The 12,402-nt window shown below is 49.5% G+C and overlaps 1 protein-coding gene across 1 annotated transcript in view; it reads left to right on the top strand.

The window, feature by feature from the left end:
• The first annotated feature begins 2,905 nt into the window (after window positions 1-2,905).
• Window positions 2,906-12,402, top strand: part of LOC119461828 (leucine-rich alpha-2-glycoprotein) — a 269,278-nt gene continuing 259,781 nt past the window's right edge. Inside the window, exon 1 of the mRNA XM_037723201.2 lies at window positions 2,906-3,637. Within this exon, the coding sequence (XP_037579129.1) occupies window positions 3,615-3,637 (23 nt within the window). The 5' untranslated portion in view covers window positions 2,906-3,614. The remainder of the gene's footprint in view (window positions 3,638-12,402) is intronic.

Below are 12,402 nucleotides of genomic sequence, written 5' to 3'. Positions count from 1 at the left end.
GAGGTGAAACTGTGGTTCGCCATCTTTGTTGTTGCTGGCCAACATCTAGTCTCCTTGTACATGGTGTAAATAAACCCCATTTTCTCTAAATCTCCCCGTAACATCTTGGTGGAAGTGCGGGGTAGATGAACTTCGAAGCGGAAATCTCGTGGGCCCTTCGACCATGTCGACGGAGAGGCCCGCTGATTCGGCTTCGGCTACCACAGCACCGATTGTCTTGACCCAACTCCGGGACCCTGGCGCCTTCTCGGGCACTGACAACAAGGACGTTGAAGACTGGCTAATCGAATACGAACGCGCCAGCAAGAAACCATTGGGACCCGACTATAATGCTGGCTAACATCATTTATTACCTCAAGGGAACGGCCCATGTTTGGTTCCGAACACACGAGGAGGAATTGACCAGTTGGGACACTTGCAAGCAAAAACTGCAGGAACTCTTTGGGAAGCCACTTGGCCGCCAGCGAGCCGCCAAGAAGGAACTTTCGTGTCGGGCCCAAACATCTACTGAACCGTACGTTGTGTACATTCAAGATGTATTAGCACTCTGTCGGTGGGTCGATGACAAGATGCTCGAAGCGGACAAGGTCAGCCACATTCTTAAAGGCATCGCAGACGACGCCTTTAATTTACTCGTGTACAAGGACTGCTCGACGGTCGACGACATTATAAGAGAGTGCCGGCGCTTTGAAGAAGCAAAGAGCCGTCGTGTCTCACAGCAATTCGTTCGGCTCCCTAATACCGCCGCTAGCTCATCGTGTGAAGACGTCCATCCGCCGGGTGACGAAAACTTGCTGCGTCTTGTGCGGCGCGAGATTGAGGCTGCGTCTCCGTCGGTTCCCCCGATACGTTCTTACGACGAGTCCCTCCCGGCAGTATCTCTGATTCAAGCTGTCGTACGCGAAGAGCTGGCGAACGCAGGCATCCGTCCGATCTGTTCTGTAAGTAGCCCTACGGTCGGCAATTTCTTTCGACCTCAACGCCCACAATCGACCTACCTCCGATACCGGTCCATGTCGCGTATGACGCCAAGTGACTGATGTCACTTATGAAATCGCTCCACTGCTGCCTTCGTCATCCTCTGCTCCTCTCCGCAAGGACATTGCACACGTTGTCCGTCTCAAGCCCTATCGTGCCTCGGACACCCCTTAATACCTTGTGTGCTAGTTTTATTATTATTTTTTTTCATGTACCTTCGTTCACCTGCACCGAGTCGGTGCTTTCGCCGTCGGAGGGTAGTGTTATGAGCCAGTTGTCCGGCGGACAAAGAAGACGCTGAAGCATAGAGCCGACGAGACGAGGAAGAGGTGAAACTGTGGTTCGCCATCTTTGTTGTTGCTGGCCAACATCTAGTCTCCTTGTACATGGTGTAAATAAACCCCCTTTTCTGTAAATCTCCCCGTAACAATATTGGAGATGGACCATATTCTGGACGCATTTATCGACAACCAGCAACCGGTCGTTGTCAGCCTCGGGGAGGGCACAAGCTCCGATGAGGATGCTAGCATGAACGAGGTTGGGTGCCAGGGATAGTTAAGGCACGTGTCACAAAATGTGCGATGCTTTCCGGACGTGAATCCGGGTTAAATAAATATAAGACCCAGACCAGTCAAGCTGTCAAGCGCTTTTTATTCCAAAAAGGAAAAGCCCCAGCTCATGCGCGAAGAAGTAGAAGAACAGGGAAGGTGATGATGGCTATGTACAAATGAAAACGACCAAGTGCGTTAATAGTGATTACAATATTTTAACATGATTTCTTCTTAAACTCGCTCATTATCTGGACAGATGCTTTGGAGGGCACAAAGTGAAGCGCACAAGAATTAGGTTATCCGCAATGAGCGCCTAGCGATCTTCGGCAGCACAATAAATCTCACTGAGCATGCACTGCGTTTCTTGTTTTGCAGAAAATGTCAAATTTGTAACGTTGCTACACAATCAGTAATGTTAAAGTTGCCACACTTCCTCGAATTTCCGACGTAGCTTGTTTCCTTGTTTCCTAGTATTTTTTTTAGGTTAGTAAGCCAGCCATAATAACTGCAATGGGCGTGTATCGACAGCACGGCGAGCAGACGCCGTGGAGTCGCTGAGCAGACGACGCAGCGCGGAGGAATACATGTGCAGGGGCTAGTCGTCCTTCCTATTGGCTGAGGACCCGGTAGCCTCCACAGTGCTGAAGTGAACTTCTGAGATGGAGTATAGTTCTATAGAATTTAATTAACCGCGTCACAACAGCTTTGCTTTACATAGATTTAAAAGTGCGCGTTCGATCTAGGTGTTTATTTAGGTATTTGAATTTACATATTCCTCATGTGTTGATATAAACTGTGTGTAAAAATGTGCGTTGGACTTGTTGCTCCAGCACGGAATGGTTAAATTCTGGTATTTCTTAATCCTTCTTGCACTTGTTTTTGACTGTTGCGTTACTAATTTAGTTGCACGGTTTTGTATCAAGCTTATCTGTGTAGCACTGTTGCTAAGGGTCCCATACAGCATTTGCGCATTCCAGATGGGGTCTGATCAATGAACGGCACGCCACCTCTTACAGTTCTTGCGGAGTGCCTTTAAGTGTCCTAATAGCAATATCATGACCGATGAAAGTATTGACCGAAGAAAGTATTGTCAGATGTTCTTATTATTGCCACGGATATTGCACGGGACAATAACACTACCGAAACATAGTATCCGCCTCGATTCGGTTGTCTTGGCAAAACTATTCGCTAGTGCGAACACGTCCGTGTTGGCGGATTGCAGGTGCCGCCGTCCCATTTACGGGCTCGCGATCAAGGCCAGCGAAAAGATGAACGGTCGCTTCCTTCCGATGTGGACGTTGCGCCTCTGCGCCCAACGCTGAAGCTGCGGGCGGCTTCGTTGCATGCACCGAAAAAGGACGGCAGGAAGCGACGTCACTTGACGAGCGAACAATGGCGGCCCCGTTTCTTTTCTGGAATGCGCTGTCGTCTGCTCGTCCTTGTCGACTGCGTGTGTCGGCTGCAAACATGGCATCCGGTTAACGGGTCCCAAATGTGCCGACGCTCAGGTTTTGTAGCTTTTTTTCCCTCTGGCTTCCGTCATCACACTTTCGGTGCAGTTTTGTTCGCTTCTCGGGTGAGCGCGACGTGCTCGCGAGCTTACCGCACTGAACGGCGCGGGTTGCACGCCATAGAAGCAACGCAGACAAAGAAGCGGAGCAGACGACGTCCAGCGGACAAGAAAGGCAAGCATAATACGGTGTCGCTTATTACGTGCTGGGGAGACAAGCACCGAGATACGATCGGAGACGGCGTTGTGAACAAGCAACGAGGATTCGCATGAGCGCCACGAGCAGGCGACGGTGCCCCGCAGGTTTCGAATCGGGGACGATGATTGAGATGGCTTGAAGGCTTTGGACGAAACAAGGGGCCTTGGTCACACTGCTTCGGAAGAGGGGAAGCGAACGACGCCCTCGCGGTTTTTACCGCCAGCAGGAGTGCGATAACGTTGCTAAGGGCGAGGTTAGATAGCGTGGACGCTCGCTGCTATCTTTCCCACCCTTTGCGCAACACATCGGTGCAAAGCTGCCTGGAAAAGAAGCGAGGAATTATGGATTCGTGCCGTGGGAAAAGATCTTCGTAGAAATGTTCTTCAGTCGCCATAAACGGTGAGCCGACCGAACACATTTCCTCTTGTTTGAGTGTGCGCTTAACCGTGTCAAGGCAGGCCTGTATACGTATACACTCTGAACGGGACAGAAGAATGATGCGTGCCGTGCCGCGTCAAACGAGTTTGTTTTAGCAATAGCCGTCTGACCGAGCTCTTCGTAAAACGGCTTGACTTGGCGTCTCACATGCAGCGTTTGAGGCGCACGTGAATGCTGTTCACCGGTGGCTGCATACAAAATATCCAGCCTCTGGCTGTGGCTATGTTTTCTATCCCCCCCCCCCCCCCCCCCCCCCCCTACTGTGATGCCGCGTAGGCGCTGTGGGTAACTAAATACAGAGTTGGAAAATTAAATGGGCTCCCCTATGCGTTGTGCCAAGACAACTTTCGTTTCCGTTACAATAACTCCGGGCATAGTAAAACTTCGCTGAACTTAAACATCACTGGTAACATGTATCCTTTTTACGAGAATAGGCTTCCAATACTAAGAAATTGGCTGTTGTAAACGTCCGTATTCAATGCGGCTATTTCACTCTAGAAACGCGGGCGGCTAAAGCAGCCACCTGACAGGAATTCATGTCATAGACATCTGATTAATGGAGCCACATATGAGCACTTTAGAAGAATCTTCGACACAGCCGCCGGGGATAGTTCTTCTGGGACCAAGTTTAATCGAGCATTAGAAGACACGCGGCTGATAAAGGATCAATTTATTTACAAAAGTTACTTACGTAGAAAGTCAGCGGCCAACCATCGTGTAACACTGTACTATACTCGCAGACAGTTTTGTGTGGCAGGGAAGGAAAAGCTACGTAGGCAAAGCACGCACAAAAAGGAGTGCTTCTGAAAGAAGTGGCACTAAATTTACAACAGAAAATTAAGAGTGTTCAGTTTTACTTATTTTTTTCCTTCTCTTTTTCGCATGTGGGCAAATGCGAAACTGTCGCACATGGAAGCCATTATGATTCCAGTATCTGTTCCCAGAAACCTAACGCGTTGTCAAATGCTGCTGGACTACTTGGCGCAACAACACATGCGCAGAAGCTCCGCCCCCGTAACATTCCCTTCATCGACGCCCCCGTAACATTCCCTTCATCGACACAGAAGGTTGTACGCGAGTACTGTGGAAAAGTGCGTTTGCACAGCCGACTGTTTTTCTAGTATCGTGCCACTGACAACATCTCTTAGTGTTATTTGCCTAGCTGCCCCTCAATTTGAGCACGCTGCGTGTGAAAGTGCCGCGGACGTTTGGTGTGTTGCGACACCCCGCACATGAGGCTTCGACCCTCCCGCGCGTGGTGGGGAAAGGGGGATCGTGGGGGTTGAGCCGATGCCGGGTAACACATGTTACCAGTGTTACCTTTAAGGCAACACACCTCTTTGGCCTCTGCTTCACATAGACGGCGCTTCCAGACTGACCCACCTGGACGAAATCGGCAGTCACCGTTTCCTATCCTTCTCTTCAATCTTCATATTTCTCTCTCGCCTTTCCATCTCTCCTGTCTTCTTTTGTTTTCCATTTACTTCCTACATTTCTGGCGGCAAGGGTTAACCTTGTGTGTCATAACCAGTGGCGTAGCCAGGGGGGGGGGGGGTTCAAACCCCCCCCCGAAATTTTTTCCGCAACCCCCCCCCCCCCCCCCACTTACCCGCCCTTTGTTTTCGTCGCTTCGCGCTGACATAATTCATGAAACCGGTGCTACTATCACAATTTCATTCCTGGGCGCTTCCGTTTGGTTGGTAATTTACAGCGAATCATGTCTGCATATGGAAAGAACTGTCACGGTGTTTGTCAAGGCTTTGACACTCTGTGACGTTTTGGGCGAGAATGTGGCGGCCGCATTCTGAAGCAACAAATGTGCAACAAATGAAGCAACAAATGCGGCAGCCGCATTTTAGATGATGGCGAAAACGCTCGAGGCCCGTTTACTTAGATTTCGGTGCACGTTAAAGACTCCAGGTGGTCGAAATCTCCGGTATACATTTCCGCCGCTTCCCTTCAGGTGCCGGTTAGGCCGCGCTCGCGCAGGATCTTAGGCTACGCTCACACTTGGTCTCGAAGCTGTAGGAAGCGGCTAAATCTTGCAAAAATCCGCCCGCCTAGGTAGCAAAACAGGCAGAAAAACAGGCTGCGAGCCAAATCAGTCTCGGGCCGATTTTTTCGCCATGGCGAAGCAGAAACGCGGCGGAAAGTCGTTCTGCTTCACTGCAAGCTACACTAGCATGTAAACAACCGGTCATAAAATTGAACATGGCACCAGAAGTGTAGGCTGTAATGCTGATCGACGCGATCAAGAACCAGCCCTTGCTCTACGACAAGAGTGGCACTAAAACGTACTGCCAGCAATACTCGCGATAGTATTCAACGTCGCGCGACCGGAGGTGCGGCAACGAAGCCTTGGCGTGACCCAACTTCTCGCGCTTTTGCAAAGCCAGGCGAACCCGCCATCGCCGTTTCCGAGGTTTTCTTGTCTTCCGTTTATTCATTGTCCATTTCTAGAAAACAAGTAGATAGAAGTATAAAAGCCATTTCTTCTTCCACTTCCACGGCAGACAATAGTTAGGCAGATTCCTCGTTGGCGCTGCATAATTCTCCTCGCACGTGTACGGTACGTTGCAGAAGTCACGGGGTGCTTGTCTCGTCGCGACGATAGATTGGGAGCGTAGGTCTCACGTAGGACGCGCAGGCTTTGGCGAGCCCCAACACAAGGGCCAGCCCGGGTTTTAGCTGGGGTGTTCCCGTTGCCCCTTTGGTGTCCTGGAGGCGCCGACAATACGAAATGATGAAATGTTATTTCAACTTGTAAATAAAAGCTATTAAAGAAATATTCTCACGCCTACGCACCAACCTGTGACTCAGCGCTACCGCGCCCGTGTGCGGAGAATTACGGAACGCCAACGAGGAATTTACCGAAGGTCGCAGATGACACGCGAAGTTGCGTAAAATGATCACTTTTGATGACGGTACGTGGGTCAAAGAATGAACATACCGCTCGACATAATGCGATAATCAGCGCCACCACGCCGACAAACGTACGCAGACGAGATGGGCGTCTTGCGCTGGAGTTTGAGGTATAGTAGCGGCGCCTGGTGGCGGCGAAAAACGTCATCTGGGTAGTAGTACCAGCTTGGATAGTATTGAGCCCTGGCTGTGGCGAAGCACGTTTCGAGCCCGCGTTTTGCGTTGATTCGCACTTTTTTCTGCCCTGTTTCGAGTGCGAAAAGCCTCGTCACTTCTCACAGACCATGGCGACCAGGCTGCGAGCTGGCCGCAGCCTATAGTTTTACGAAAACGGACTGTCCGAGTGCCGTGGGACGTAATGCTGGAAGCAGAAGACATCAGCGACGCCGATCCGGAGAGACCTAGCTCAGCCTCGAAAAATTGTCTCCGTCGTTACTGCTGCGTCGTGGGTTGCCATGAACAAGAAGGCATGAATCCCAACATCTGATTCTACCGTTTTCCTTCAAGGCCTCACGCTGCGGACCGTCGGGCGCGCTGGATAACTGCAGTTCGTCGCGCTGGGTAAGCGAAATGGAAGACCGACATAGCAGCTGGCATGGCTGGTGATTCACGATTCGAGACCCGGCCACAGCGACAATTAACAATTCGACCGGTGCAAAGTGGTGAAGTGACCAAGTGTGTGCAAATGACGACAAATGGTCGGGCTGATTCGGTGACAATTCACTACCCCACTACGAGCAGCTCAGGTTAGAGAGTTGAATGTGCTCATCCTTGACCTCAAGCCAGCACGTTGAGGCAGCACGGCAAGGTAGTATTGATTACAGCACATCGATGTTCGAGCGCTGTCATTAAAAGCTACATCAAGCGAGCAGTGCATGAGCGCGCGCTGCAGCGCGATGGCACGTACGTACGTACTGCGAGCTTATTTATCAATTGCTAGACAGATGGCCGCTACTACAGCTCAGGCATAACTACTTGTCTAGCGGCATGCAGTCAACAAATATTGCAGGAGACCCGCCGTTTCGCGGCGCGTACGAACGTGCGCTCGAGCAGTTCGTACACCGCGGCATGCTGAAAGACCCCTGCCGTCGCGGCGCGTACCGTCGTGCGCTCGAGCAGTCGTACACATGTCTGCTTATCGCTGCTGTGAATTCATTTATAGAAAGCATTTCCTCGCATTTGTGCGCCTGAATCTAGCAGCGTGCAAGCCTTACCTGAAGTTCAACTTCGACGTGCGTGACTCGCTTCACTTGTGATTGACACCACGCGAAAACTTCGCCGCTTATTTCTTGAACGGCGTACACGTATTCGGCGTTGCATAATTCCTTGCCTTTACGCAGCATGCCACCCATTGAAAAATCTTCGGCGCCCGATATTCGCTGCAAGCCGTGGTACAACACAACCGAAAGTGGCGAGTCCATATTGTAAACGTGCTTCCCGAGCAGACGACCGAGCTTGGTACTACCCAGTTTCGGTTTGAGGGCGCTTTTTAGCACCATTTTTGCAGCGCCCCCTGGGCAACGCAAGAGCCCCATGGATCTGGACGAAAACTGCAGCGGCGGCCGCGGCGGTAGCAAAACAAATGTGAACTTGAACAGGCGCGGAAAAAATTTTCCGGCCGCTTTGGCCTTTCCGCCCGCTTGCCGCTTCCCAAGTGTGAACGTAGGCTTAGTCTGCGCGAGAAACGTCTCTTGTTTGCGATTGCGCCCCTACGGAAGGCTGGTAATTACTGTTGTGTTGTTGAATCACAAACCAGCAATTACGGAAGGCTGGTAGTTGCTGTTTCACTTGTGGAATCCCAAACCAGCAATGTACACACGTAGGGGTTGATGACAGCAGTGAAATTCCACCGACTCGCAATAAAATGCACGAAACAGACAGCTGACAAGCATGAATTACTGCTGTGCGCAGTACAGCGTAAGTAAACTCTTGTTGCAGGCGCTGACAGTTCTCGTCGGAGTTCACGCGTCCTGAGAAATTGATTATGTGCACTATGTACTGAACAATACCGGAGTTCATTCCTGCATCACTAGTACACCAACCAGTCGAGATTCTGTGAGGTACAAAGCCGCTTCCTGTTTGTACCGGCGTAAGTGAAGCAGAAATGAGTTGCACGCACTACTTAAAATGCGTACACATGCCATATCTATGCTGTGCGGTGAAATATTCTGTACAATTCTGAATCTGTTGATGTAAAGGCAAATGACGGCTGCACTCTCGTACACAGCGGAAGACACAGCGGCCCATGCACTTGCCGCTGGAAATGCAACCCTCTCGTATAAGGGAGCAGGGCGACGAAAGCTTCGAAAAAGAAAAAAAAAAAAAAGCCTTACGCGTTTTTGCGCGTATTTAAGTTTTCTAGCGCAAAGACGCAGCGAACAAGCTATTGCTATGGGAGTAGGTATAGCCTGGTCACACGTGCATTTTGTGAAACGCACTTCGCCCCGACGAGGACGACGCCATCTACGCTTAACGGAAATTAACAATTAATGATGTCTTCTCCGATCGCACGGGTCGTCTCAATGATGCGTTTTCGAAGACTGGTCCATTCAGTGGCGCGATGAGAGACCGTTGCTCCAAACGCCCACTGTATACCTGTCGTACTTACTGTATTTACTGAGCTTACTTTACTTTTTACTTAATTTCTTCACAAGCACACGCACACGCGAGGGGGGGGGGGGGGGTCCCAAGTCTTTGATATACATGTATAGAGTGTGCTTAAACTACCGACATTTATTATCGATCACGTGACCTAGAGGAACGCAGAAGCTTGCCCCCCCCCCCCCCCCCCCCCGCAGGTCGGGCCGGTGAACCCCCCCCCCCCCCCCCGAAAAAAATTTCTGGCTACGCCCCTGGTCATAACCACCCTTGGTTATACGTATTTGGTTATAGCGGGAACATACAGCTGGCGTTTGTGGGACATGTGTACAGGTCCTACATAGTACCCTTGAACGAGACGAAAGGGAACCGAGGGGCCCGATTTTTATTAATCATCTCATAAGAAGCCAACAAACAATGACACCAAGAACAACATAGGAGAAATTACTTGTACTTACTAATTTAATTAAAGAAATGATAAATTAATGGAAATTGAAAATGGATGAAAAAACAACTGTCCGCAGGTGGGGAACCAACCCATTTCTTTAATTCAATTAGTAAGTACAAGTAATTTCCCCTATGTTGTCCTTGGTGTCATTGTTTGTTGGCTTCTTATGATATGATTAATCAAAATCGGGCCCCTCGGCTCCCTCTCTTCTCGTTCATTACATAACGAGGGCTCGAATCCGGCAACACTGAAGCCTTCAGGTAGCATATGTGGGTTTATTGACCAGTTGCCATCACTCTAAACGCTCACGTGCTCGTGACACCTTCGGCAGGAAGGATGTTCCACATCCGCCCCTAGGTTTGTGAGTGGTGGCGCTGGCTAACACTCCCAGGGTTAGTTATAGTTGTAAAAAAAAAAACATAAATACCCCAGAAAGTGGGTGGGAAAACGGCTCCGCGGTAGCTCAATTTTGAGAGCATCGCACGCGTATTGCGAAGACGTGGGTTCGTTCCCCACCTGCAGACGGTTGTTTTTTTATCCGTTTTCATTTCATTAATTTATTATTTCTTTAATTCAATTAGTAAGTACAAGTAATTCCCCTATGTTGTCCTTGGTGTCATTGTTTGTTGGCTTCTTATAGTACCCGTGTTGGGCTACAAGGAGGATGGCTGGCGTTCCTGCCGAAAGAATATTATTTTAATGGCTTGCTCTTTCCCCGCGTTACCCGATCGCTCCCAGAAAAGAGGGCGCACCGAATAAGTGTTTCAGTTTTTGGTCCCCAGAAAGAAAACTTTCCCCGTTACCATGTCATACACAGCGCAATGCCGAAAAGGCCGTGAGAGCCATCTCTCCCTTCCTCGTTTCAAAATACCTGACAGAGACATAGGAGCCGGCTACAAAGCCGCAAAATTGGCTAACGGTGACCTTCTTCTTGAACTCCGAGATATGAAACAACATGAGAAACTGCAAAACCTGGTGTCAATTGCAGACTTTCTTATCACTGTGACTCCCACCGCACTGTGAACACCGGTCGTGGTGTAATTTCGGATGATGATTTGATTGAGCTGAGTGGGAGAGGGCTGGAGTGACCAAAATGTCAACAATGTCAAAAGAAGTAAAAGATGAGGCGTGACGGAAAAGAAGTTCTGACCAAGCATCTCATTCTAACCTTCGGCTCAAGTGTACTGCCCGTGAATATCGAGGCAGGCTACGTAAAGGTCAGAGTCAGGCCGTATATCCCTAATCCCCTGCGATGTTTTAAGTGCCAGAGGTTTGGCCATAGCTCACAGAGCTGTCGAGGTCCACCGATTTACGCCAAATGCATTGCTTCTGAACGCACGTCTGAATCGTGCAAGAATACTCCACATTGTGTAAACGGTGACGGGGAGGAAAAAGAAATAGTTACAATCAAAGTGAAGGAGAATATATTGATCAGGGAGACACGAAGGCAGGTATCGTACCTGCCAAAGAACAGCTTTGCCGAAGTGGCGCGTTAGGGGGCCGCGCCACAATGGCTTCCGACGGCTGTCCGGCCGACACGAAGTGAGCCGGCGGCGAAGCCATGTTAGATATGCCATATGTAGATGGCTTACTAGTTAGGGTTTAGGTAATGTAACATCGCGATATGTAAAATACAAATGTAGCTTAGTCTGAGCAGCTGTCTAAGTGTGCCACCGAAAATGGCTTTAGGGTAAATCCCAGCAACAGCTCACGCACCCTTTTCTCAAGAAAAAGAGGCTTGATCTCAGAACCCGACATTGCGCTAGGTGGACACCACATAAATGTGAACAGACAACACAAAATTTTAGGCATAATTTTGGACGCAAGACTGACATTCATACCACAGCACATTAAGAGAATATGCTTAAAATCTATGAACATTCTAAACACAACATGGGGTAGGAAGTGCCGAATAAACCTCTATAAGGTACACGATTAGTGTACCAGTCTGCTATTCAAGCACCCTAAAAATACTGGATCCTGTTCACCACCTAGGTAGGCCACAGGCGCCTACAGGACAAATCTTGTGGCAAGCCTCTATGCAACGTTCATACATATTTTCTGAAAGTGAATGCGAACCCAGAACATCCCTCTTATTCAACCGTAAACGATCTGCAACGCTGCTTCACAATCGACCTGCAGCTAGAGAACTATGCTCTCTGCGCGTAAGAAAACTTTCTGAGGAAATGGCATTTCCGATTCTTGAGCAAAACCCGATGTTCCCGACGAAGCCGTTGCCGCCGTGGCAGCGGCAGCTCATAAATTGCGACACGTTCATAGAGGTTACGAAACACGCACCAGAGGCACATATTATAATGCATTTCCTAGTACTGCAGTCCAAGTAACCGTGCACAGAATTTTACACTGATGCTTCAAAGTCGCATGCTGGTGTTCCTCATGCTGTAGTCGGCCCAACCTTCTCAGCCATCTTTACGGCGGAGGCCTACGCACCCTTGTCGGTTGTACGGCACATCGAGGAAACAAAACTAGAAAAGGGAATAATATTTACAGATCCCTACAAAAGAATTAAAATCCTGTGTTTACTGAACTTTATGCAATCATCTGCGCTGTGTACGCATCTCATCAACATAGAATATTATGCTGGGTACCACATAGGCATCCATGCAGGGTAATATGCTTGCCGACCGTATGGCCACATCAGTACCCCCAAAACCAAGTAATTCTTCCATAGCTGACCCTTAGATTAAAAGGGGCCCTGAACCCCTTTTTATCAAAGCGGAGAAAGGAATTTGAAGTG

Source organism: Dermacentor silvarum, chromosome 8 (genome assembly GCF_013339745.2).
Source record: "Dermacentor silvarum isolate Dsil-2018 chromosome 8, BIME_Dsil_1.4, whole genome shotgun sequence".
NCBI classification, from domain to species: Eukaryota; Metazoa; Arthropoda; class Arachnida; order Ixodida; family Ixodidae; genus Dermacentor; species Dermacentor silvarum.
The sequence above is the reverse complement of the archived record's forward strand: the minus strand, read 5'-3'. Positions and strand labels throughout refer to the sequence as shown.